Source organism: Vitis vinifera, chromosome 13 (assembly GCF_030704535.1).
Source record: "Vitis vinifera cultivar Pinot Noir 40024 chromosome 13, ASM3070453v1".
NCBI classification, from domain to species: domain Eukaryota; kingdom Viridiplantae; phylum Streptophyta; class Magnoliopsida; order Vitales; family Vitaceae; genus Vitis; species Vitis vinifera.
The window spans coordinates 3,105,649-3,133,102 of NC_081817.1; the positions used below are offsets into that span (position 1 = coordinate 3,105,649).

Below are 27,454 nucleotides of genomic sequence, written 5' to 3' on the forward strand. Positions count from 1 at the left end.
AAATTCATGCAAACCAGAGAAATGTCAGACCATAAAAGTCAATAGTAAATTAAACTGCACTTTAGAGAGAAATTGTTGGATTATTTTGCTTTTGAAACCAAAAATAATACATAGAACAGACAACTATAAAATGCCTAGAGATATTGCAAATTATGATCCCAGACCACTGTAACTTGAAACATTCTTCAGAGCCTCTTCTTCCATCTCAACAAGTTGGCTGCAGAATGCTTCAACACTGCGAGCCTCTTCCCTGAACGTGAACCGGAACTCCTTCCATTGGTATTCACCAAATCCATCCTTCATCGGTGGACTAGGAACCTTTCCCAGCACATCAAATCCTTTCCGATCGATAGAGAGCACGTAGGCATCCTTGACACAACAGCAGAGGATTGTCATTTCATTGTATAAGAAGACGGTTCAGTATTATGATGCTTAGTGAACAAAATAACAAGCTTGGAAATATTCAAAGTAGCGCATATTCAATAATAAACAACAAATCAGTAGTAGCTTAGGTTGTAGGAGTAATAACATCCGCACCAAGAATACAAAACAGCAAGATTTGGGTGATAATCAGATCCCTTGTGTTCAAGGTCACAGGAAAGAACCATTAGAAAACCAGAGATTGCAGGAGGCAAGTCTCATCTCCTCAATTTCTCAGTTCAATTGTAGGTGCTTGGAGATTCCACCGGACCTTATCAATTTGACAAGAGAGATCTGATGTTTAACCTCCTTGCTGGATTTACACTTCCAACTTATCCTCCGATCTCCAAACATGTTAAGCCTCATCACCTACACAAGTCTGTACGAGATTTGATAGAGCTAGTTTTATGTACCAAGGGTTTTTCTGGGATAAGTGTGCATCTGTATGACCATTAAACCGTATACCTATAATTTTTTCCCTTCTTGTAGGCTCACAGGCATTCTTCATCACTAAAAATAAGGTACTTTTAAAACTAATCACAGGAAGAAAACAATTTGTAAACCTGTGGGTACATGTCACAAGGGCAAACACTTATCAAGGCGGATGAAAATTAGATCCCAAAACACCTAAAGACTATGATGCATGGATTCTGGTACATATTCCTGAATTATTCAGAGAGGATATGCAGGTCAAATAATTTGAGCAAAAACCATGTTCAGTTGAGTTCATGCCACTGCAAAGTTGGCATTAAGTCTCATTATTACAATGTCAGTGAAGGGGCTTTACACTAGTAGATCTACATTACTGAATGGGTAGATGCTGAGATGGACTTTTTGTTTCTTTACAAGCCCAGAAAATTTACTTGTCCTGCGTTCAGCATTTAAGCAATGACACATTTACTCCCAACTTCTAAGTATAAAGCCACCATAAAAACTCAAGTTAACTCAAATTTGGTAGACTAAAGTCGAAAAGCTCCTAAGCTATTACACATGTAGCCAACACAAAGAAAAGGTTATCATTATCACATAATTTTTTGTTATCAACACTTATTATCGCATAAAATGATCCTAATTCTCCTCTATCCACTGGTTTTTTGACATGTAGTACATAAGAAATATACACAATCAAATGGAATAAATGTAATATTATTACCATACCAATTCATATATTTAATTTCTTACCTTGGCGTTTGCATTCTTGTAAACAAAACAAAAAAGCAGTAGGGCTCTGCGCCTTACTTCACTTTGATTAATGCCATTGATTATATTTGCAGAAAAGGGTGCTACACAATGAGACAAATATAGGGAGTAAATTAAAAAGTGCACACACAAAAAGATATTACTTCTGTGAGGAAAAAATGAATGCCAATACAAAGAGCAGAAAGTTAAATCATCCTTTTAACCATACTTGTGAGAAGGGTCTTACATAAAATATCAGCCTTGGATGCTTCGAAATTCTCCAAATTTACTTCATGAGTACCTCCATTGCCATCTATAAACATGCATGAGCTGGATGCACAGTGAAAATCTAAGCTTACAAACTAATGTCAACAAAATATAAAATAATACAGTACTTGTCTATAAAAAGTACACACATGCATGTCCTCCTTTGAGATATCGTACAGAAATTGTGCTAGATCCAAATAGATTAAATAGAAAATCGATGACTTGTTGACTGTCTTTCTCTAGAATCCTGTTGAGCTCCCTAACTAACTACATTTAGATATCAAATTGGGAGATTAATAAATGCATTCTCCATAAAAAGGTTTCTTCTTGTTATCATTTACAAGAATGTATTCTACATATGCATAATGCTGCATGCATATCAAATTTCATGATATATAACTCACAGCAGAGATAAATGAGATTGCGTTCATTAAGAGTTCAATTTTTATTTTAACAGAAAAACACTTGGTTTTGCTTTCTTCGAGTTGATAAATGCAAATCAGATGTGAGTTGATTATTACAGGTTTATTACATATTTGACAGCGAAAAACAAAAAAATGAAAAGCTAAATTGGTACTTTGATAAGAGATGAGAAACAACTCTGTGCGAATTAAAATGACAAAAAATTTCCTTCAGCACACTCAAATTACGAAACTTGAACCTCTATCTGGACTAACAGGTTTTAATAAAATTTTACATGATTTGCCAGCGATAGGTCATCCAAGTAACTAGGATGACACCCAATGACAAGGATAATCATGACATTCACTTACTAAAGAAACTCTGTACAAAGAGTGCCAGATGAAAACAGTCTGCATGAAAGTTGCCTACCTTAGATTGAACTTATAAATCACATGTTGTTCACCTCCATCCAGTAATTCCTGAAGGTTTTCACTTCGAAGTGGACAAGAAGGACCTGAAGAACTTAATATACCAGAAACTGAATAACTGAACTCGCTTATTGCTTTTTGTTCAGACAATATCATTTCTCTAAGGCTTTCTTCAGCAAACCGAACCTGTAAAAAACAAGAAGATATATAGTCAAGGTTAGGTTTTCAATAAAAGCTTTACAATAAAATCAAGCAAAACCAGTATGCATAAGCACAACCAAATCTGTGGCGTGGTTTAGCCTCACAATGAAGACAAATATGGACAAGCCTTTCTCTTCTAGGAACAAGACTTAATGCTACAATAATTATGAAGATGGGGATAGATCTCACAAAATATGTTCCAGACCAACTTTTTTGAACAGTTGCCCATTTCTCAGTATGAAAGATTATTGATGAAGGACAAGAAATTTTAGATTTCTTTTAAGATAGAATTTTAGAGGTTTTTTAATACAAAAAATATTATTAAAATATGCCAAAGAGGAAGGGGCATCCAAAGAAAAAAAGACAGCAAGCCAACAACACTTTGATGAAATAAAAGAAGCAAGCTTCCTTTCCATACTGGTTCAAGAGAACACAGACATAAGACAGTAGTCTTTCAGCCTCAAAACCAGTGGGTCCACCAAATCAAAGATTTTCCTATTCCACTCCTTCCATAAGCACCAGAGAAAAAACAAAGAGCACATATTTCAAACTTTCCTGAGCTGTTTAACAAATAAACTGCCCCTCCAACAGCCCAAAGACTCTCACGCCAACAAGGGCATCACCCAAGATATGCCAAAACAAAGAAAAGCAAAATCCAGAGAGAACCAACTGCCCCACAGTGGAGCAGAACATGATTAGCTAACCTTTCGTCTCCCTTGCATAAGTTACACCAATCCCCCAAGATCCTTTCCCTTGGAATCAATTGATCAAAGGTGAGAACATTGCCCCAGGCCACTTCCCAAGCTGAAAACACATGCACATCCCTTGGGGGGAGGAACAGGGTCACGAGCAAGAACACCAGACCACAAAGCCCCGAAGAAATATGACTTCCTCGAAAACAGAAAATTAGTAAAAAAACTCAACCAAAAAAATAAAACCAACTTTTCAAGAACATTTTTTAAAGTAAAGAATTTTCCCCATCTTCCTTTAAGCTGTAGCTATAAATGAATGCCAGAAAAGCAACCATCATCTCACACTCCTAGTGGTTGAAGCTTTTTGAAACCTTGCCACCCTCAGAGTTCCAATAACCAGCTATGAAGTGTCTCAATATGAAACCAAAACAAAAAGAGTCAAAAATTCATCATAAGACGACCTTCCTGCACACCATGCATCAACCCAAAACTTAGCATGCTGCCTATGCCCCATATAAAACTAGTAAAGCTTTTGACAACATCTCACCCATTCCTAATAGCCATGCAAAGCCTGCAACCACTTGGACTCCAATACCAGGAATTCATCCAAAATTACCTGCTGCCACAACCTATTGCTTTCGCCTACAAACCTCCAAAGCCATTTACTTAACAAGGTTCTATTAAGGACAAGCAAATTTCTAATCCCCAAGCCTCAAACCTTCTTAAGGGTGCAGACTGTATACCACTTTAGCCAAGGGCTCCCCACAGGAAATTCTTCTTAAGCTTTTTTGGGAAATTTTGAACTGAGACCAGATAGCAAACAATATGACAAAATATGGATCAGCAAGCTGGAGGGTTATGTTTATGGAGCTTTTTTTGAAGTATCAACAAGGTTGGAGTCATATTATATTTTATAATACATTTTAAGGTTTCAGTCAAACTATTTGAAACAACATCAAGCTTTTGGAAAGAAGAAAACAAAAATTATCTATTAAGAAGTTAACTTCTAATGTACTAATCACCTTTAAGGCTAGAGCCTGTATATTTGTATATCAAAATCAAACAATAAAGCAAAATCTTTCTAATTTCTTAATGCAACCTGACCAGGATTCATTGTCATATTAAAAATTATTGACTAATTTAGAATTAAATTAAGGCACATAACAAAAGAGGGTGTATCCTATGTACATAGGGAGTATACAAGAGGCACCAAAAAACAAACTCCAACAAAAATAAAAATAAAAATAAATAAAACCTATAAATTTTTATCCACAAGTTATGCCATTCGTAAAGTCCAACAATGTACAATTAGCCAACCCTAGAGGGAAACTAGATGACTCCAAAAGGGACATAATGAGGATCTACTACAGTTTCATCTAACTTCTGTTCCTCATTAAAGGTTCAGTCATTAAGCCCCCCTCTAAAGGCACCAAAATAAGCAAAAGTGGGCCATTCACTCACAATGTCCAACCTAGCAGAAGCTCCTTAGTTGACTCTGCAAAAACCCACTGCAGCCCAAAAATATTTAGCAACAAAACCCAAGCTGTCTAGTCCTACTGCAGTGAATCAAGATGTGATTTGTTGATTCCGCATTGGCTTTGCAAAGGTTGCACCTATTCACCATCAACCATTCTCTCCTTATAAAAAGGTCTATGATTAACATTTCCCCCAACATTGCCTATCACACAAAAACAAAAAACCAAGTCCTCATAGGAGCACTAGTTACCAGTTACCCACAAGTTATAAGCAGGGAAAACAATTGTCTCTTTAGTACGTAAGTTATAAAAAGATTTCACTCTAAATCTCCCAATTTTTGTCCTCCATCCGCCTTAATCTGTCTTCCTCTGCTGCTTGTAATCTCACAAGATGCCTTCAGAACTATAAGCCTCAGCAACCATCACCTCCATCCTCCTAGTGGAAAGGTTCCTTTTAAAGTTTGATCCCTGACCTGTTTATCCCTCCAGAATTAGTCCCCACAAGGGGAAAGAGGGTCATCCAGCTGCAAACCTTTAAAGCTCTGAAAAAAAATCTATAGGAGCCATTGACCAATGGCACAAGTCTCACTGTGTAGAGAAATGTATCCATCACAACCACCTTTACCCAAAACCCATTTTTTCCATACCCCAGAGAAGAAATTTTCAGTTTTTCTGTGTCCAGTTTGCACACTAAACCTACCTTGGAGCTTCTTGTCCTTAGGTCTATGGCATCATTGGCAACCAAGACAGCATCCAAAATTTTACCTACCCCCCACCCCCAACAAATGCATTCTGGGAATCTGGTACCACCTTTCCAATCACCTTTTTCAATCTTTTGCCAAAGTTTATGCAGGCCTTGTACAAGACTGATTGATCTAAAATCCTTTATATCTTCTGCTCCACCCTTTTCAGGAATAAGCGCCATCAACAAGGCATTGAGGCTTCATTAAAGAACCCAATTGCATGGAAGTCCAAGAAAAATTCCATTACTCCCAAGCCCAGGCCATTGAGAAACCATCAGGCCCAGACCCTTTGTCCCCTCCCATCTTTGAAAGAGTATCCACCACCTCTTCTAACTTTCATGCTATCTTTCTCCATGCTGTTGATACACTTAAGAAACCCCCTATCCACATTAGCTCCCCTAACCTGACAATTCTCAAACACTGACTGGAAAAAAAAAAGAGGAGATCCCATGTTTTATTTTTGGTTCCTTATAAAGCCACTCTCCATTCACTTTCAACCAGGGAATAAAGTTGAAAAACACAAACATACTCCCATATCACCATATAAGAGTTATGTAAGTAGACATATTCTAACTAGGTGCAAGCTTGTCCCTAAACTTTCTCTATTGCACATTATTTAATTTCAAATTTCAAATTATGATAGTGCCTTCTTGTCATGTTTACAAAAGATTGATATTTCAAACAATCAATCAAGTTTCCACTCACCTCTAAACTACAGAAAACGAAAAAAATGCTACAGAGATATTTAAACTTTTCTAAGTCATTGTTAGCACTATCATTAGGAGCTTGAGCAGGATTGCAGGATTTCCATAGTCATTGAGTGCAGTGTGAGAATAAATTTACCTTTTCGTCTTTAAGAGGCACCACATCCCCAGTCAGAGCAACACGAGCTGGCAACTGTATAACGTAAATAACTCAGCTATGTAAAGTCTAGGCTTCATATCTAGGATACTTGCTAAATAGAGCCAAATCCTTACATTACTGTGCAACTCCGAACCATAAAATTCTAATATTTATGCCTACCTTTTTCATTGATCTGAGTAAGTTTGCAAGTGGACCTGGGTAGGGACTGGCCACAGAAAATGATCCACGCTCATCAATGATGGTGTTCTACGAGAAAAAAGAAATAATTAAATTATAGCATGCAGAGAGTAGCCAACCAAACAAATTTCTCATCAGAATGACTTTTATCAGCTTAAATGTGACAAGGTAAAAATAAAAATAAAAATAAATAAAGAATAATAAAATAATAAAAACCAACTAGGTAGTTTTTGCAAACTGTACTACCACCAAACAAGTGGAGGTTAACAAGTATATTATTAGAATGTGTAAGGAGTATGAGGAGAAAAATAACCAATGTAAGATGGAGAATGGGAAGAAAAAAAGAAGATCGTGTGTGTGTGTGTGTGTGTGTGTGCATGCACGCATGTGTGCGTGAATTTGTTTGGAAAAAGAGAGCAATAGGATCCAAATTTGCAGTGATTTGTCAAGAGTGTGGCCCTCCTTCAATTTCACTACATGAGGCAAGTATTGAAATCATTCCTTGCAAAGTTTTATGTCAGATAGTGATTTAGCATGGATGGGAAAATGAGGTCCAATGGCTTTGTTACTGGTGATAGAGATGGGTGTTGGTGACAGTGGAAACATGGTTCTTTGGCTATAATTTAACATTTCTGCATCAATAGGAACACAAGATTCTTCAAAAGTGAGTTCAGAACAGGGATATTTTTTTTTATAAGTAAACGTACAGAAAAATATATTAGAATAAAGGGCGCCTTAAGGCTGACCCAAAGCGTACAGGGGGTTGGTTATACAAGAGGCACCAAAAAGCAAGAACAAAAGGAAGAGGGGATACAAAAAATCACCAGCCCTCATCTAAAACCCAACCAATCAAAAAACCTAATTAAAGGAAGAGGTCCTTCATCCACAATCGACTTAGTCTAAAACCAAAAATTTCAAACAAAAGAATTTTTCATCCTATGAATCGAAAGCTCCTCATTTTCAAAAGCAATTCTATTTCTTTCCTTCCAAACCGCCCAAAAAAGACATAAGGGGGCTGCCATCCACACCTTACTATGCTTCTTGCCCATGTTGATACCACACCAACCAAGAAGGGTATCTCTAACCGAATAAGGAAGAACCCACATTACGCAAAAAAGAGCAAACAATAACTCCCACAAAACTCTTGCCTTGGTGCAATGAATTAGAATATAATCCATAGACTCTTCTCCCGCACAACAAAAAAAGCATATATTAACTAAAGTTCACCCCCTCTTTTTAAGTTGATCCAAAGTTAACACCTTACCCCAAGAGGCTTCCCAAGCAAAAAAACCCACTTTGGTAGGAACACAAGGGCTCCAAATGATGCTCTTTGTGAAAAGAGAGAAAAGAGAGAATCCCTAATTATTGTTACTGAAAAACTGTAAAGAATACACATTAGACTTGGGCATATATATACATGTTAGTGGGACCCACAATACAATAAGGAAAGAAAAGGAAAAGGAAAAGTAAATAACCTAAATAACTGTACACTATCTAACACTCCCCCTCAAGCTGGAGCATATATGTTATATGCACCAAGCTTGTTACAAATGTATTTAATTCTAGGACCTCTGAGAGATTTAGTAAAAATATCTGTTAGTTGATCATTTGAATTGACAAAACTAGTCCCCACACATCCTGATGCGATCTTCTCTCTAATGAAGTGACAGTCAACTTCAATGTGTTTGGTCCTTTCATGGAAGACTGGATTGGATGCAATATGCAAAGCGGCTTGGTTGTCACAAATGAGCTTCATCTGTTCATCCTTTCCAAATCTCAACTCCCGAAGAAGATGTTTCAGCTATATGAGTTCACATGTTGCCAGAACCATAGCTCGATACTCGGCTTCAGCACTAGATCTAGCCACTACATCTTGTTTCTTACTCTTCCAAGATATTAGGTTACCTCCAATAAAAACACAATACCCGGAAGTGGAACGTCTATCTGTGGGTGAGCCAGCCCAATCTGCATCTGTGTAACCAACAACCTGGGTATAACCTCTGTTCTCGTACAACACACCTTGGCCTGCTGTGCTTTTGATATATCGAAGAATGCGGATACAGCATCCCAATGGCTATCACATGGTGACTGTAGGAATTGACTAACAACACTTACAGGAAAAGAAATGTCCGGACGAGTAATGGTGAGGTAGTTCAGTTTACCTACAAGTCGCCGATCTCCCAGGATCTCCTAAAGGCTCCCCCTGTCCTGGTATAAGTTTGACATTTGGATCCATAGGAGTATCTACCGGTTTACAGTCTAACATATCAGTTTCTTCCAAGATGTCTAAAGCATACTTCCTTTGGGAAAGAACCACACCGGAACTGGATTGAGCTATCTCAATCCCTAAGAAATACTTGAGTTTCCCCAAGTCTTTAGTCTGAAAGTGGGTGAAAAGGTGTTGCTTCAGTTTCTGAATACCATTCTGATCACCGCCTGTAATGACGATGTCATCCACATAAACTACCAGATAAATACACTGCTCCGAAGAGTTATGATGATAGAAAACGGAATGGTCTGATGTACTGCGAAGCATGCCAAACTCCTGAACAACAGAACTAAAACGGCTAAACCATGCTCGAGGAGATTGTTTCAAGCCATATAGAGAACGGCGTAACCTGCACACTAAACCAGACTCCCCCTGAGCAACAAAACCAGGTGGTTGCTCCATATAAACTTCCTCAGCAAGATCCCCATGAAGGAAAGCATTTTAAATATCTAACTGATAAAAAGGCCAAGAACGCATAGCAACCATGGAGAGCAATAGACGAACAGAAGCTATCTTGGCAACAGGAGAGAAAGCATCACCATAATCAGAACCATAAACCTGAGTATAGCCTTTAGCAACTAAGCGGGCCTTAAGGCGATCAACCTGACCATCAGGGTCAACCTTAACTGTGTAAACCCAACGGCAACCAACTGTAGATTTACCATAGGGTAAAACAACAAGATCCCAAGTGCCATTGGAGTGTAAAGCAGTCATTTCATCTACCATTACTTGTCGTCAGCCTAGATGGGAAAGAGCCTTAATGGTGCTCTTGGGAAGAGAAACAGAAGATATAGTAGAAACAAATGCAGAATAGGGTGAAGATAATCGATAGTAACTCAAAAAATTGTAAATGGGATGAGGATTACGAGTAGATCGATTACCTTTCCGAAAAGCAATGGGTAAGTCAGCAGAAGGAGGCAGAGCGGGCAGGAGAAGCTGAAAGGATAGGAAGTGAGTCAGCAGATACCTCGGCCAAAGAAGGAGGAACAGCGACATGAGAACGGCGATGATAAACTTGAAGTGGGGGAGAAGGCACTGCATCAGGTGGGGAGATAATGGGAAGGGGTAAGACTTCAGAAACATGAAGAGACTCAGAGGTGGAGAAAAACGGTGAGTCCTCAAAGAAAGTGACATCAGCGGAGAGAAAGTAGCGATGAGTCTCAGAGGAATAACAACGATAACCCTTTTGAAATCTAAAATATCCCAAGAAGATGCATTTTGTGGCTCTGGCAGAAAGTTTGTCCTGTCCAGGAGTGAGAATATGAACAAAGCAAGTACAACCAAAAACACGAGGAATAAGGAAATAAAGTGGTTGGTCAGGGAAAAGAAGGGAATGAGGAATCTGATCGTGTAATACAGATGAGGGCATACGATTAATCAAATAACATGCTGTAAGAACAGCGTCCCCCCAAAAACGAAAAGGAACATGACTATGGAGAGGGAGAGTACAAGATGTCGATTCTTACGTTCAACTACCCCATTTTGTTGAGGAGTATGAGCACAAGAAGACTGATGAATGATCCCATGTTGGGACATAAATGAAGTAAATGGTGCAGAAAAATATTCCCTGGCATTGTCACTGTGCAACACACGAATAGAAATATTGAACTGGGTTTGGATTTCAGCATAAAATTTCTGGAAAATAGAGAATAACTCAGCTTGATTTTTCATTAAAAATAACCAAGTACATCGAGAATAGTCATCAATGAAAGTGACAAAATACTAAAATCCTAAAGTAGACGCGGTCCGACAAGGACCCCAAATATCAGTGTGGACAAGTTCAAAAGGAGACTTTGCCCGATTATTCAAACGCTTTGGGAACGAGACACGAGTATGTTTCCCAAGCTGACGGACTCACATGCAAGCGACGACAAAGATAAAAAACTAGGGACCATTTTCTGGAACTTGGATAGACTAGGGTGGCCCAGGCGACTGTGGATGAGGAGGGGAGCATCAGTGGAAATGCAAACTGCAGGAGTTGAAGGCGAGGTGAGGTGATAGAGGCCTTGAGACTCACGTCCTATGCCAATCATCTTCCCCGTACTCCGGTCTTGCAAGGTCACAAATTTATCAGAGAAAGTGATAGAACAGTTAAGAGTGCGAGTTATTTTGCTGATGGAAATAAGATTAAAAGGACACTCAGGGGCATAAAGGACAGAATGGAAAGGTAGGGAAGGGAGAGGATGAGTGAAACCAAAACCTTTAGCCATAATTTGGGAACCATTAGCTAAAGTAACAGTAGGTAAGGCAAAGGTAGTAGTAATAGAAGAGAAAAGATCCTTATTACCAGATGTGTGATCAAAAGCGCCAGAATCTAGAATCCAAGGTCCAAGAGAAGATGTGTGGGTAAGACAAGCAGAAGCATTACCAGTCTGGGCAACAGAAGCAACAGAAGCTGATTTGGTGGCCTGATAGCGGAAATAGTCATCATACTCACTGTCAGTGAGGGAAATACCCTGATCATGAGTGTGGCCAAGCTTATTGCAATAAGTGCGGATGTTGGCCTCTACCTCGGTTACCACTGCATCCTCCTCGAAAGTTAGTTTGAGAAACTAACATAGAAGAATCTGAAGTGTTATCAGATGACAAAGTCTGAGTGGAGGAGATACGGAGGAGGCGAGCAAACACATCATCCAAGGATGGAACGGAGGAACTGCCAAGAATCTGATCGCGGACGGTCTCGAGATCTGGACGGAGGCCAATAAGCGTAAGAACCATGAAGAACTTGTCAATCTGTGTTCGTTGATTCCCAACATCAATAGTAAGAGGCATCACGATCAAGAATTCCTCCTTAAGAGAGGCAATCTGGCCAATATAAGTAGATAAATCCATGTCTTGTTGTCTGACATTGACAATAGAAGAAGCCACCTTATAAAGACGTTGGATATCATTCGTGTATAGCTCTTTCACCTGATTCCAAAATTTAAAGCATGTTTTGTAGGCCCGAAGATGAAACAGAATCTTAGGATCAACTGATTGTCATAACACACTACATAACTGTGCATCTATCTTCCTCCATTGTACTCTGTCAACCTCAGGGATATCCGTCTCTTGCGTAACAAGGTGATCCTCATAACCTTGACCCATAAACCAAAGCTCCACAGAGGAAGAACAGGACAAATAATTTTCACTGCCAACCAATTTCTCCGAAGTAATCATAGGAGATCCAGATATGATAGAGGAAAAAGTGGAACTTTTAGTAGCCATATCTACTTATCTGGAGAACGAAATATGTTTGGATCGAAGAGAGCCTTAATACGGCTTCAGATCGCGGCTGAAAGAAGAAATAGTAAAGAAAAACAAATGTGGCACTACTGGAAGGGTAGAAGAACACTTCCTAGACATGTGCAGGGCTTAGGGTGGAGAGGAAGTCACCAAAGGTCACCGGAAAGGCTGTTTAGAGGGCCGACGGAGACAAAAAACCCTAAAAAATGCACTTTCAGGGCTCGGATGACACAAGCAAAGATGGAGGGTGAAGCAGTGGCCGGAAAGTGCTCCACGCGCCCTCATGCGCCGGCGTGTGAGATTCAGGTCGCCGGCAAAGAGACGCGCATGGCCAGCGCGTGGCTGAGATTCTTCCTCCGGTGCTTTGAGAAAACTTGAAGATCTCCTCCTTGCGCACCTGATGGTATGGTCGGTGTCGGAAAAGGACTTCGCCGGAAAATGTCGCCGGAAAATTCGCCGGCGGTGAGGGTTTTCTGACTGCGATACGGTCGATCGGAAAGCTTTAGGAGATGGGAAGGGTGACCGGAATGAAACACGGTCACTGAAAGATTCCCCATAATGGATTCACGGATAAACCGGAAATAATTAGGGTTTTTTTCTCCCTAAGCTCTAATACCATGTGAAAAGATAGAAAAAAGAGAATCCCTAATTATTGTTATTGAAAAACTGTAAAGAATACATATTAGACTTGGGCATATATATACATGTTAGTGGGACCCACAATACAATAAGGAAAGAAAAGGAAAAGGAAAAGTAAATAACCTAAATAACTGTACACTATCTAACACTCTTTGGGAACTGAACAACACTTCTTGAATCTAGAGCACTATATAGAGATTTGACAAAAAAAAATCCCGTCCTTAGTCTCTTTCCACAGCACCCTATCTTCCAAATTAGGATTAAGCCTCCTTGTATTGTCACAAGTAACCTTTCCACCTCCTCCACCTCCCAATCATTGAAAGACCTAGAGAACCTAGGGCTCCAACCCCCTTCCTCTCCCGATGAGTCCCACAACTCCACTAACCAGGCCTCTTTAGAAGCCGCTAAGGCATACAAAGAGAGGAAAGAATCACAAAGAGCAAAGTTCCCACACCATTTGTCTTTCCAAAATTTCACTCTTCTACCATCCCCCACAGAAAATACAACTTTGTTTTGCAAAAGAGACCCTTCCTTCTTGATTTCCTTCCAAAATCCTACACCAAACCCCTCCCTCACTTCCCTAGTACACCATCCCCCTTCTTCCTCCCCAAACTTCCTACTAATAACATGCTTTCAGAACAAGGATATCCTCATTGTACCCATAAGCCCATAACATCAACCGTAGGAGGCAGAACCAAAACAAAGGGAAATGTAATGGATAACTCGGAGAGATAGGGGAAGACTTCATTAGTAGTTCTTGGGAACCGAACTAAAGTTTTTCTACACTGCAAACTACCAGGAGAAAATGATACACTTCTCAATACCATTGAATGTGAGAGGGCTTAGAGAGTGGTAGAATATGTGTGCATCTTACAGAACACCAATACTGTCCCAATTCCTAGGAAAATAATACTTGCCTGAATTACTTCTCTGAAGGACATAATTGAAATGCCATGTAATTTGTTACAGAACAGAATCACCCAATGCACTGTATCTTGCCAAACAAACAATTCTACAAAGTACAAACATAAAATCATTCTGTTTCCATGGTTGGTTTCTCCATGGGAATCATACAAAACTGCAGGGTTTATAAGTCGTAACATTAATTCTAATTAGTTGGGTTTTGGGTTATGGGTTTTGGATTTTCATCAAACAGCCAAACACCCTCGAATCCTTCAAATCATCCAAACGCACAAATAAATAAAATCTTTTACAAAATCAAAAACAGTTAAACCCCATTAAAAAGAGAGCCATACCACATTATGCAAATCATTGTCAGGTACCCAAATGTACGGCTTCCCTCTCTTGACCATGTAATTAACCTTCGAAGAGTAGATGTCCGCCTTGCTAAAACAACAAAAACATATACAATTTTGAAAACAATCAGCTGCCCAATACACAGTCTTTTACATATAAATTAAAACCGAGGTTTATACAAGTAACTTCAGTATCACGAAAAATCACAAACAACCCAGATATTTGAATAAGGTGCACCTTCCTTTGGCGTCGGCTTTGATGGTGTTGAGTCTACCTTGCCAATTGGACGCCAATATATTCTGCGAGCATTCAACTCAAAAATATCAGAACATCCTGTAAATGAATAAGAGCCAACCATCTATATGCTCTGTTCTCGACTATAGAGACCTTGCATCTCTCAGCTGCTGTTAAGATCGATGCTTTGTTGCCTTTCATATTGCAGTCCAAATGCTCGATGAAATTAGTATGAGAGAACTGCGCTTTGATTGGGTGATGGAGCTATTCTGGAGATCCCTCAGGACTTTTGAGTTGTCACTGTGAGTCTGTGAGCGGCCTTCTCGTTTTTCCCATCTTGAGAAAGCGCAGCTAGACGTTGTCGTTCCCTCAGGGCGGGCGCAGCTTGCTTCAACGGAAGTGTTTCTTTAAAATTAAATATATATATTTAAGAAAAAACCAACAAAGAAAATATAAAGAAAAGAAAAATAGAAGTAAAAAAAAGAATAAAAATAGAAAATAAATTCAAAAATGTATAAATTATTTTTATATTATTTCGCTTATTTTAATTCTTTGGTACAAAATGAAATCATTTGAAAATAAATAAATTTTCAATTAATTTTTATTATATTTGATTTTTTAAAATATTATATATAATACAATCAAATATTAAAAAAATATTTTATTTTTTTCTTTTTTAATTATTTTTTGAGAACCAAACATCATCTACAACAAATAATAACTTTGAAATAATTTAAAAAATAATAAAATTTTTATGTTGGTAAGAAAACAATGATCATTAATAAGCCTTCATCCTTTTTAGCTTTTTTTTTCCCTAAAAGTCCTCACTTGTATTTAGAAATAATTTTTTTTAATATTGAAAAACATTTATATCCAAAAAAATATATTTAATAATAGTAAATTACATCAAGATAATAATAATAATAATAATATAAATGCATAAATATATGAAGAATTAATTAAATAAATTAGTTAAAAGACAATCATATAGGCTATATAATTTTTTATAAATAAAAATACAAGAAATACAAAATAAATAAAAAATGATATATAATATTTAATAAGATAAATAAGTATTCAACTCTTGTAAAAAAATAATAAATATATAAATAAATGAAGAATTTATTAAATATGAAACATTATTTTTTAATTAAATTGTGATAATTTTTTTAAAGAACAAGTTCGTATTTTTTAGAAATAGAAGAAAAATAAAGACCCCTTCCTCACTTTTCTTGTTTACGGTTAGCATCGACCCTTCGTTTGATTTTGTGGGTTTGCTTTACAATTCGTATTCCATTCTTTGGACTTGATTCTTACTTCTGTGTTTCTTAATCTCGGGGCCCACCATTTGATTTCATCAGACCTTCATCCTAGCTGTCGATTGTGTCGTTTCTTTGGAAATTTAAAGTACGTTCTATAATGCTTATAAAAAGTATTTTTAGCATAAAAAAAATTATTTATAAAAAAAATATTTGAAATATTTAACATTTTAATAAAATAAAGCTGGGAATATCGGCCGTACTTGCAGCGGTCTAAGCAGCCAGGGCACTGAGGAGTAATCGTCTTGCTCGCTCAGATCCAGACGTGTCCGTACAATTCCGCCATGGACTCTCTGCGGAGCTCTTCCTCCTTCTTCGACAGAGAGAAACACGTCGTTTTCTTGCAGATGATGAATCAGCTCTTGCCTTCAGATTACCAGGGCCAAGAGATCAATCGCCTCACTCTCGCCTACTTCGCCATCTCTGGCCTTCACATCTTAGGTGCGCTAGATGAGGTAAGCACCCTACTCTTCCCCGATTTACACTCTTCTCTCCTTTTTTCGGTTGGCTGCCGGGATAATTTTGGAAAATAAAAGAAACTCAAGTTTTGGTCCTTGATTTATGCTGTTTTGGTGCGAGGAATTTTCGTGATTAGAAATGCGTATACTTTTGGATTTGAACTAAGGTTCTAGAAACCCCGAGCTTCACTTAAAGGAAATAATTTCGAATTCCACAGAATTGAGATTCTGAATGAAATTCAATTCTACGCAGCCATAGTCCGGATGTCATGTTTGTAACTTCGTATCTTCTGTCAATGTGCATCATTACTTTTTTCTGGAAAACGATATAATGTGTTGGGTAGGCATCCAAAAATTTGGATTCAGACAGAATTAAAAGGAGAGGAAAATGCTAAAAACAATTTAGAGAAAAGAATGATTCTCAACATTTTCCCCAGAATTTATGAAGAACAGGCAAAAGGAAAGGAAAATGGCGAATAAGGATCTGGGGGAAATAAAATTAAAATGCTAAGCTAGGCAAATTAACATGTCATATTGAATTTACTATAAACTTCAAAGCTTCACTATTTCAGCAATGACAGTTGACGATCATCTCCATTACCATCAATTTAATTTCATCCTCTCTTTTTTTGAACTTTTTATTTTCCTAGCTCGGTCTGACACAGTTTGAGTAATAGGTTGACAAGGAGGAAGTTTCCAGTTGGGTTTTGTCCTTGCAAGCTCATCCAAGAAATGAAGCTGAACTGAACAATGGCAAGCAATTTTTCACTGAGAAATCAACAGTTTTAATTTTTTTGGTTGGCAAACACTATATCTGTCTATTGTAGAATCATCAAATGAATATTTGGGTTGCTGCAGGACAATTCTTTGGGTTCCATGGTTCCAGATCTTCTCAATTTCCTCGGGATGATAAAGGGGTATGACTGGAGAACATGTTATGTTCTAATTATGTCCTTTCTAACTCACTTTTTCTCGAGGAAGCGTTTTGATTTAGGCAACATAACTTACAAATTTTGTGTATCATTCCTTGATAAAACTTTCCTGCTTAATCTGCATGTAGGTATTGATTCACAATGGCAGTCACTTGGCAAGCACATACTGTGCCCTAGCCATACTAAAGATTGTTGGCTACAACTTCTCATGTATTAACTCTAAATCAATATTGACATCAATGAGAAACCTTCAACAGCCTGATGGGAGGTATGCTTTTGCAGTTCTTGTTCTTGGACCTCTACCTCTTTCTGAAAATCAAAAATCACTGTAAATTTCTGGAATGAGTGTATAATTGATTTTTCCCTTCTTCTAAATAATAGCCATTTGAATCATGGAATTAAATATGTAGTTTTACTTGTTGACTTGGGCATATAGTCTAGGCAGTATACATAGTTTAATTTTAGACATAGACCCTAATGACATCCTGTGTTGGCATGGTTGTTAATGAACTCTGATATTATAGTTACTCATTGAATAGCAAACTTTTAAGGAATGTGAAATTCTAGTTATCTTTTCAGCCTAGTCCTCCTCCTACATCCACCCACCCACACACGCCTTTGTATCTTCTTTTTGATTGATCAGTTACATTCTATAGGCAACATCTGCTTCAGTCTTTGATGATAAACCAAAGGTGAAAATTTTTACTGTTAGTCATGTTTTCGTTGTTAATATTTACTAAGATTTTGTTTTTGTTTCTAGGTTTTCTAAAATCGCATTCCATATGTTTTGTCCAGTCTTCTTTGTCCTTAAGAATTTTGATGCTTAGTAACTCTCCACAATTGGGGGGAAAAAATCAAATTTAGTATTTACTGTTTCTATAATCTTGTCTATAAAGACTATGCCCAAAAGTAAACAACACATGTAATAGAATCCTGTGCTTTACTTAGCTACCCAATTCACTGTTCCTAGGTTTGCTGAAATTATATTCTGTATGTTGTATCCAAATCAGATCAACTTGTCTCTCTTTTAACTATACTCCTAGTCATCTAGATGTCCTTGATCATGACAATATATCTGAAGTCCATTGTGTTTTCTGTAACTTGCCACACTATATCATGATATATTATTAAGGTCATTAAAAGCCATATGGAGCTCTCTAAACCTTTCCATTAGTCAGCAATATATTTCATGGTTGATCTCCCTGGCCTTGTTATTGGACTGATTCTCCAACTTATTTTTCCTTCTGTTGGTGGCAGTTTTATGCCCACCCATGTTGGGGCAGAGACAGATCTCAGATTTGTATTTTGTGCTGGTAAGGAAAAAAAATGCCATGGGTGTGCCATTACACTCTTTAAATTTTTAGATGCTCTTCAATGAATCAGTTTAGCTACTCATTGTATCAGCTGCCATATGTTCTATGCTGGAGAACTGGAGTGGTATGGACAAGGAGAAAGCAAAGGAATATATATTGAATTGCCAGGTCTGTAAAACAAGCGCACTGCTATTGTGTGACGTTCTAGCATGCTGCCATCCTTTGCAATTAAAGCTAGCAATCAGACTATATGTCTTTCGTTTAATGATATCAGTTTATATTTGATTAAAAATGTTGTTGTTTTCTTTCAGTCATATGATGGTGGCTTTGGGTTGATTCCTGGTTCAGAATCCCACGGTGAGTGGATAGGAATTCTGTATTGTTGTGTGATCTGTCTTCTCTGTTCTGTGCATGTACAGGTGGCTAATTGATATTTTGCAACTTCTACCTTTATTAATTCTGTAATTTGCGATATGATGTTTTAGATTTTTTTTTTTTTTATCAAAAAAAAAAAAAAAAGGTTTGAGATCCACTGTTCTTTTTTGTGTTCTACGATCTAACTGATGGAGATACTTTCTTGTTGCACATTTGCATGCTAACATTCAATCTTATTTTAACAACAGGTTTGTAGGGCAAGATTTGATGGACTGGCGTAAGTTGCATTAGTTAGAAATGATACAAATGATTATTTATCTGGGTTATTTTGCTGTGATATGAAGATATAAGTAGTTGGGTTATAAGGTCCATTGTGAATGGTTTCTGAGCTGTGGCTTGGTTCTCTCTTGAAGGAGTGTATTGGGTCCTCCCCAGTTCAGTTAGAGAGGTATTGCTTAGCTGACACGGAACTTTTGTAGGTGCCCAGTGTAAGATGGTTTGGATGCTAATTCTGTTATGGCTGTTCTGAACTGTCTGGCAAGAGCACAATCCAAAAAAAAAAAAAGCACAATACCAAGATTTTTTATGGGGTGGAATGTAGTGGTCTAATTGTGAAAAATGGTCTCTTAAGGACCTTGTTTGTGTGGTCCAATGAGAGGTTTCTCCCTTCCTCTCCTTCTTTATTGGATTTTGTTGACAGATTGGGCATCAATTAGATGTTGCTGGGGTTGGGTTTCCTTTTTATTTTCTGTGTGTGATTCACATACATCATGTTTACATGAGAGCATCCCATTTTTCTTTGGCACCTTTATGAATACATTTTCTATTTTTCACCTATAAAAGAAAACCTAAAAAGGGATGGTTGGGATTGATGTAGGACAACCCTAGGATGGTTGTCTACACTCAAAATAGGTGGATTAGGGTTTTTATTTTTAGGGTGTAAGGAGAGAAATAAGGAATAAAGTTTATGGTAAAGAAAAAATAAAATAAATAAATAGAGAGAAAGAAGAAACAATGAAGAAAAGATGGAAACCTTAGAGTCTCACTACGGTCTTCTAGGAGTCTCACCTAGAAGAAAATTAATGGAGTCTCACCATTGAGGATTGCAACACTTGCAATGAGAAAAACATAGTATTATTAATATCAATCGATTCATTCCCTTGATTTATATCGATTAGCTTTATTTATAGGTTTCTCTAAGAAATCCAAAGTCTATTAGGATTCTAATAACCTATTATGACTCTAATTCTTATTATAACATCCAAACTCTATAAGGACTGTGATAAACTATTATGACTCAAATTTTAATTATGTTATAACCTAACTAACTAATCCTAATTTAACTCCAACAAATACTAATCCTAATTTAATTTTCATTAATATTAATTCTCCTTAAAGTTTATTTGTCTTCCCTTTCTTCCTTGAATAGACTTTAAAAGACTTTTCCCCATCAGGGATATTGCCCATTTTGTAAGCTTTCCTTTTAATATTTTCTTCTATTAAACTGTTACCAAATATGCAAAACGACTACTCTGGGACATTGCAAGGGAAATCATATGAATAAGGTTGCATGAGTTTATACCCAGGGTATTGCTAAAATTTTGAAATGGATGATATGATGTTTCTTTTTCTTTTTGGTGGATGTGATATGTTCAATTGAATAGGACGTATGCTTGCAGTCCAGTAGTCCCAAAATTTGTGAATAAATGGTATAGCTGCTACATAATACAGAATTTTAAGCATCCGTGTGATAACCACTGAAGTCAGAGTAAGAGCAGTGATCTCTTAATACATCTTAATGTAGACCATATAAGGCATACCTGTTGCATCTGTACCTTTTATTGGTAATTTAAAGAAAAATTAACTTAAACAGGATTTGTCTATATCAGGGAAACAAAATTTTCCTCATCTTGTGTTGGTAATCTCTATCGCCTGCTTGAACTTACATATTATAATCACACATCTTTGCTATTTTTAATCCTTGATGGTTTCTCTACTTATCGTATTGCTTAATTAGTTAATAATTATCATTTGTTCATGATAATAAATTTATGTGATAAAAAAATTCCTTTTTCATGATAATAAAATTAGGTGACAACAAAATATATTCCTTTATTATAATTTCTAGTCCAGTTGATACATTTTTGCTCCATATTTTCCTTAACCCATTTTATTCCCTTTGTATTTACTACCCTTGCTGTTCCATATTGTAGTAGGGCAAATATAGCAAAAGTGTAATAAATATAGGCCTAGCCTTTCCGAAAATGTCAAATGCCATATGTAACTTTTCATGACTTCAAAATTTCGTTCAATAACAAAAAAGATTGACGTCTTACATATATGAATATATTCACATGGCACCAAAACACTTGCAAAATAATAACATATTTATTTGTTAGTTCTTGGGTTCGATTGCTCAAGGCTTCCCCAAGGCCTACTCCAACCTTTAATTGGGTTAGAATTTCTCTTCCCAAGCTTGCTTTCTTCAGGTTGGACACAAGTTGGATTCAACCTGTTTCTCATACTCACCTAGGATTGGCAATTTAATAAGGAGTGAAGTTGCGAGTTTCTACTCTTAAAGCATAGTTTCCATTGACATGAATTAGCATTTTCTTTCTTTCCTGTCCCACCCTTCTCCCCTCTCTCCTCTTTTCTCCCTCTTCACACTCGTCTTGAAGCAATCACCAATTCCAGTCAGTTCTTGGTGGATCTTTGTCAGAGCATTTTTATATTGTTTTTTACTTACCGAAAGGTACAAAAAGGCATCTGCATAAACTGGCTTAGAAAGGTAGCTGCATAAATTTGCTCCATATATAGTTTCCTTAATTTTGAGCTGAATTGTCTCTCCTGATATTTACCAACAGTATTTGTTTTAGTGGCACAGGTGGTGGAACTTACTGTGCTGTTGCATCTCTCCAACTGATGGGATTCATTGAACATGATATTTTGTCTAAAAGCTCATCATCTTCCATAATAAACGTGCCACTGTTGCTAGATTGGAGCTTGCAGGTGTATTTTTCTTATCTAATCTCCTATTAGAATGACCCTGAAGCCACATGCCTTCAATTTTTAGACAACAGATAGACATAATTGCTGTCCAAAACCAAACAGAAACTGCAAAATGAGTAAATACTTTTGAAACAATTTGCTTTCTGAGCATCCAGTTCATGTTGGATATAGTTTTAGGTGATTTAGGTACTTCATATTGCTCTTGAGAATAACGTCACTCCCTTATTTTCTCTCCTGCAGAGGCAAGCAGCTGATGGTGGATTTCAAGGAAGAGCCAACAAGGCCAGTGACACATGTTATGCATTTTGGTAAGTGTAAAAGCACTCATTCAGAAGTTCCTTGAGCTTGTTTGTATTCTTGTGCCTTGATAAGGGTAATATTCCTGTATAGGGTTGGAGGGGTCCTAAGAATCTTAGGGGGCTACAAACTCATTGACAAGAAAGCTTTGCATGGATTTCTGCTGACTTGTCAGTCACAGGTATTGCTCCTTACTTAAGTAGATCTAAGTTCAGCTAGCACAAGATCTATAACCTCAATACACCCTGCAGTTGCAACTGCCTTGGGTTTATTTCTATTCAAATTGGTTTAGCTCTCAACAATCGGTGACAAAAATCCTCCCTATTCAAGTCATTGTATCATTTGTTGTGCCCAATAGTTTTGAAGAATGAAGCAGTAGGGTGGTTATCACCATCAATTGTTAGGCATACCTTTATGCTCTCTTGGACTCTAAAAGAAAAAGTAAGAAATGAGAATTGGAGTCTTGCAAAATCATTATAAGATTCATCTTCAATAGAAAGCAATGATATGATGCTTGCAATATTGAAGCCCTCACCCTTTTTAAAAATGTCCCATATTTATGTTTTATTCCTTTGTCCTTGGGATCACCTGAATATCTGAGATTTTCTCTTCGTTAAAAATACAACTTTCAAGCTTCTGATCTTGTTCCTCCTTTTCCTATGCCAGTATGGTGGTTTCAGTAAATTCCCAGGACAACTGCCAGATCTTTACCACTCCTACTACGGATTTTCTGCATTTAGCATGTTGGAAGAACCTGGCCTGATCCCAATCTGTGTTGAACTGGGAATAGCAGATATTGCGGCCATTGGACACTGAAGTGGTAGACTAAACTTTCACCTGAATCAGATTACACATTGGTGTTCTTTGACAGCAGATAGGTTGATTGTTTTAAGTTGTTGGGTTTTCTTCACCATTGTTGAGAAACTTGGGCCTACTCAAAGACGTTTGAAGTGGGGTTGCCTGAACAACTATCCCAAGCTCATGAATCTCTATGTTGAAATGTTACACGAATTTTATACCTGATATCAAGTTCAAATTACTTGCCCACCCTGCCTGCTATCAAAGTGGCGTAATTTTTTGGGTTGTGTTTGATTCTTGAAAAGTATTAAAAAAAAAAATTTAATATATTAAAAAAAAAATATTTTCTCACATTTATTTTTACCATAAAAAATGCTAAAGAAAACAAAATATAATTAAAATAAAAAAGAAATTTATGTATTTTTTAATTATTTTATTTTTATATGGAAGAGTTAATTAAGTAGGATGAATTTGAAGCATATATAAAAATAAATTAACTTCAATTTTTTTTTTCTTCTTTTCTTTTTTTTTCTTTTTCTTATATTTTTCCTCATACTTTCTCGAAACCTAACATAACCTTGCAATTACCAGGATTGCCCTTTTGCATTTTCATTCTACTATCTTAACCAAGCACTTCATTTAACTGGACAAACCTTTCTTTTCTTCAAATTCAATACAATAAGCCATAGCAAACATGACCAACTCCATCTCCTCAGTCCTCAATTTTTACAACTGTTTTTACTAATCTGTCTACGGTAGATGATTTTTTTTTTTTTTGGGTCAGAGGTTGATTTTCTTCCCATTGAGGAGGTTCATCTTCTTCGTACCTTGAATTGTAACTTTTGTCAAATGGGAAACTCATCTTCTTCACATCTTCCATTATATTTTTTTCCTCTTCATAAATAGCTTTGTTGATGGATTTAATGTATTGAATTTTTGAAGTCATTATTATGGTGGGTGTAAAGCTTTATAGTTGCAAACTGCTGATCTTCTTTTGGTAGGTCCGAAGCTTCATGGTTGGAATTCCTTCATATCTATTGTGTTTGATTGATTGAATATTGGGAGAATTGTGTTTTGGGCCCAGCTGGGCCCAAAAATTAACATTTGGTCCTTCAATCATCCATATTTAAGCCCAAGACCCAAATAAAGTATAAAAATTAAGATGAAGGATATTGTCTTTCATTGATTCCTAGAATACCCTTATCCCTTATATGCCTACAAGTGAGTGTGAATTTTAATTTTTTTTGTGTTTTTTTTCCTTTTCTATTCCCTATTAAATATTACTCATTTCTAACTTTTTTTTTTCCTTTTTATTCCAATATATATTTCTATTTTATGTCAAATAAAAAACAATAATATTTTTTTATTTTTCATTTTTAAAGATATTGAATCTTTTTGCTCTTATTAAAAGCAATGATAAAAATTTTGGGATTTTTCATCCAAATATTTTTTATCTTTATGTATTTATCTTTTAGTTTAATTTTCATTTTTTATTTTAAATTTATATTACCCTTTCATCTATATTTTTCTCTTATTTTTTATATTTTCTACATTAACCATATTTTAAAAAATTTTAAAATTAACTATCACTTCACTTTATTATATATATATATATATATATATATATATATATATATATATATATATATCTTTTTAGCTTTTTAATTTTTAATGTTTTTATTTTAAAATTTTTAAAAAGATAAATTGGTTGAAAAAAAATAACTAAGATATGAAGTTCTAATATTATATTAATAATTTTTCTTATCTAGATAGGCTAATGCAAAGTATTTTGACCCACAACAAGAAAATTGTCAATACAATTTTTTAGTTAAACTTTAAAAATTAAGTTTCAAATAAAATATATTATATAAAATTTTATCTAAAAATTATTGAAAGTGGTATTTAATTTTTTTATTTATTGACTTTGAAATTTATCTAATTTTTTACTTGAAAGGTAATAGAACATGTTTACAAAAAAAATTAGTTTTTCATTTTTTAAATAAATGAGCATAAATATATTTAAAAAAATTAAAGATAATCTTAGTAAAAAAATTTGATAAATATGATTATAATTTTAAATATAGATTCATGTGGATAAAATTTCACAAAAAAAAAAAATAGTGGAAAGAAAGAACATTGCTAAAACTACAAAAACAAAATATGCAATTACAAAAATTTGATGATGAAATTTAAAAATAAAATTCGAAACAATTCTTGAGTGAGAGAATTTGAGTGGGGAAAAAATATTTGAGTGGAAAAAAATGGGAAAGTTTTTCGAAATCACTTTAAATCCTTAACAAAAAGTAGTCTTGTACACCCTTGTACAATTAGTAAGTTTGTCTTGTACAGTTAGTGTAATACCCTTGTACAGTTAGTGTAATACCCTTGTACAATAACTCAAATTTCATACATCATTTTATGAATATCTAACAATAGGTCGGTTAACCATGTTTGCATCGGTTTGGTTTTAAAAAGGAAAAAAAATTGTTGTATAATTTTGTTTTACAATCATCATAAGTGAGGTACCTATTAAAATGATCATATACAAGTTAGATAAAATACATGAGATGAATATATGCTTAACCAATGTGTGTAAGGAATGTCATTTATCATTGGTTAAGGGAAATAAACAAACAAGTTTTTTAGAATCACTTAAAATCCTTCACAAATAATAGTCTTGTACACCCTTGTACAGTTAGTATATTTGTCATGTACACTTAGTGTAAATACCTTGTACAATGACTAAAAAAAACGTTATTTTATTTTATTTTCAATGCAAAATGTAATTAAAAATAAGACAAAGAAATTACTTAAAAACTATTATTTAAGCCAAATTTATTTATTTATTTCCTTTTATTTTTGGAAATAAAGAAAAAAGAATAAAAAATTTATTTAACCATAAGAAATATGAATATAAGATCAGTTAGAAAATTCTAAATTTATTTATTTATTTCATTTTATTTTTGGAATTAAAGAAATAAAAAATAAAAATTTTATTTAATCATAAAAAATATTGATATAAGATATATTAAAAAATAGAAATAACCTCAAATTTATTTATTTATTTCATTTTATTTATTAAATTAGAAATTAATTTATTTTAATAGATTAAAATGTGCATAATTGATTTATTACTTTGTTAATTATGGATATATTAAAATTTTCGATTAAAAATAAATAAAGAAAATAAAATTAAAAAGAGTAATAAATATATATAATTTAGTTATTTAATTATTTTTCATGTAAAAGATAGTCCCACAAAAAACACATAATTGATCAATTTCTTTGTTTAATTGTAAACATACTATATTTTTTTTATTATTAAAATAACTAATGAAAAAAAATAAAAATGGATAATTAATGAATGAAATTTAGTTCTTTTTATTATTTTCATATAAAAAATAGTACTAAACAAGGTTTTCAATTTTTATTTTTTAAAATAGTTTTCATTTTTTAAATAAATGTTTTTTCAAAAAGAAAATATAAAAAATATAAATCATATTACTATTAGAAAGTATTTTTTAAAATAGCTTTCGAACATAATTTTTCTTTATTTATAATTTAAAATAGAAAATAATGTTGATATTCAATTATTTATAAAAAAAAATAAAATAATGAAAAATCCAAATTGTTAAAATAGAATTATTATGGTTGCATGAATAATGGTGTAATAAAGACAAAAAAAAAAAAGTTTATGTGAAAGGTCATTGGGTATTTTAGTCCATCACTATTTTATGTCCTTAAAAGGTAATGTATAGAAATTTGAAGGATATCTTGGTCTTTTAACATCTCATATCCTTTCCATCAATTATGGAAGTTATATGGACCAAATGTTAATTTTTGGGCCCAGCTGGGCCCAAAACACAATTCTCCCTTGAATATTTTGTATGCATTACATATATTTCATGTTGCATGAATGAGACCTAAGAATTGGTCGTCAGTTCAAATTTAGCCAAGGATCATCAACTTATCTTTTGGATGAATTTTATATGGTCGATTAAATTCATCGAGTCATTGTTTGGTTTGTCAAATATAATTTGATATTGTTTTTAAAAAGTATTTTTAGTTTAAAAAGGTTTTTTAAAAAAGGGAAATCAGAGGTTTGATTGTTATAATGCTTTCTATGGAAATATTTGACAACTGATTCTCCTAAAGAGAAAATACTTCTATTAAAAGCATTTTAAATAAAAATACCATCAAATGCATTTTTTACATGAATAATAATTAAACTCCACATTTAGAATGCATTTAATAGGAATTTTAGAAAACATTTTTAATATTTTTAATACTTGAATGATAAAAATTTTCAAGTACTAAAAATATTGAAAACGTTTTTTAAAATCACTATCAAACAAACTATTATATTAATAACACGTTTGACATAATTATATGAAGTATTTCTAATATTTTTAATATTTGAAAAATAAATTTTTTTAAATATTATAAAGATTAAAAATACTTTCTAAAATCATTATTAAACG

At 34.9% G+C, this 27,454-nt stretch overlaps 2 protein-coding genes across 2 annotated transcripts; one reads left to right on the forward strand and one right to left on the reverse strand.

The window, feature by feature from the left end:
* Positions 1-22: 22 nt before the first annotated feature.
* Positions 23-14,897, reverse strand: LOC100263308 (uncharacterized). The gene is made up of 9 exons (XM_002278591.5): positions 14,626-14,897; positions 14,476-14,537; positions 14,238-14,328; positions 6,831-6,917; positions 6,651-6,704; positions 2,698-2,882; positions 1,847-1,929; positions 1,603-1,703; positions 23-369 (listed from the first exon to the last, which is right to left on the reverse strand). Exons 1-9 carry the CDS (start codon positions 14,671-14,673, stop codon positions 151-153), a joined length of 930 nt encoding a protein of 309 aa, XP_002278627.2. The 5' UTR covers positions 14,674-14,897; the 3' UTR covers positions 23-150.
* Positions 14,898-15,957: 1,060 nt separating this feature from the next.
* On the forward strand, positions 15,958-23,222 carry LOC100241042 (geranylgeranyl transferase type-1 subunit beta). Its single transcript, XM_002278573.4, has 11 exons — positions 15,958-16,246; positions 16,927-17,002; positions 17,108-17,166; positions 17,310-17,449; positions 18,439-18,494; positions 18,586-18,662; positions 18,806-18,851; positions 21,754-21,878; positions 22,119-22,186; positions 22,269-22,356; positions 22,842-23,222. The coding sequence occupies exons 1-11, from the start codon at positions 16,076-16,078 to the stop codon at positions 22,989-22,991; spliced, it is 1,056 nt and encodes a 351-aa protein (XP_002278609.1). The 5' UTR covers positions 15,958-16,075; the 3' UTR covers positions 22,992-23,222.
* The last annotated feature ends 4,232 nt before the right edge of the window (positions 23,223-27,454 follow it).

Excerpts from the sequence above, each read along its gene's own strand:
- LOC100263308 (XM_002278591.5), bottom strand. The coding sequence starts at position 14,673 with ATGAAAGGCAACAAAGCATCGATCTTAACAGCAGCTGAGAGATGCAAG. Across the intron at positions 14,538-14,625 it reads CAGCAGCTGAGAGATGCAAG|AATATATTGGCGTCCAATTG; the intron begins GTCTCTATAGTC and ends GAATGCTCGCAG. Across the intron at positions 6,918-14,237 it reads ACAATGATTTGCATAATGTG|AACACCATCATTGATGAGCG; the intron begins GTATGGCTCTCT and ends TTTTTCTCGTAG.
- LOC100241042 (XM_002278573.4), top strand. The coding sequence starts at position 16,076 with ATGGACTCTCTGCGGAGCTCTTCCTCCTTCTTCGACAGAGAGAAACAC. Across the intron at positions 18,495-18,585 it reads CAGATTTGTATTTTGTGCTG|CTGCCATATGTTCTATGCTG; the intron begins GTAAGGAAAAAA and ends TCATTGTATCAG. Across the intron at positions 21,879-22,118 it reads TGCTAGATTGGAGCTTGCAG|AGGCAAGCAGCTGATGGTGG; the intron begins GTGTATTTTTCT and ends TCTCTCCTGCAG.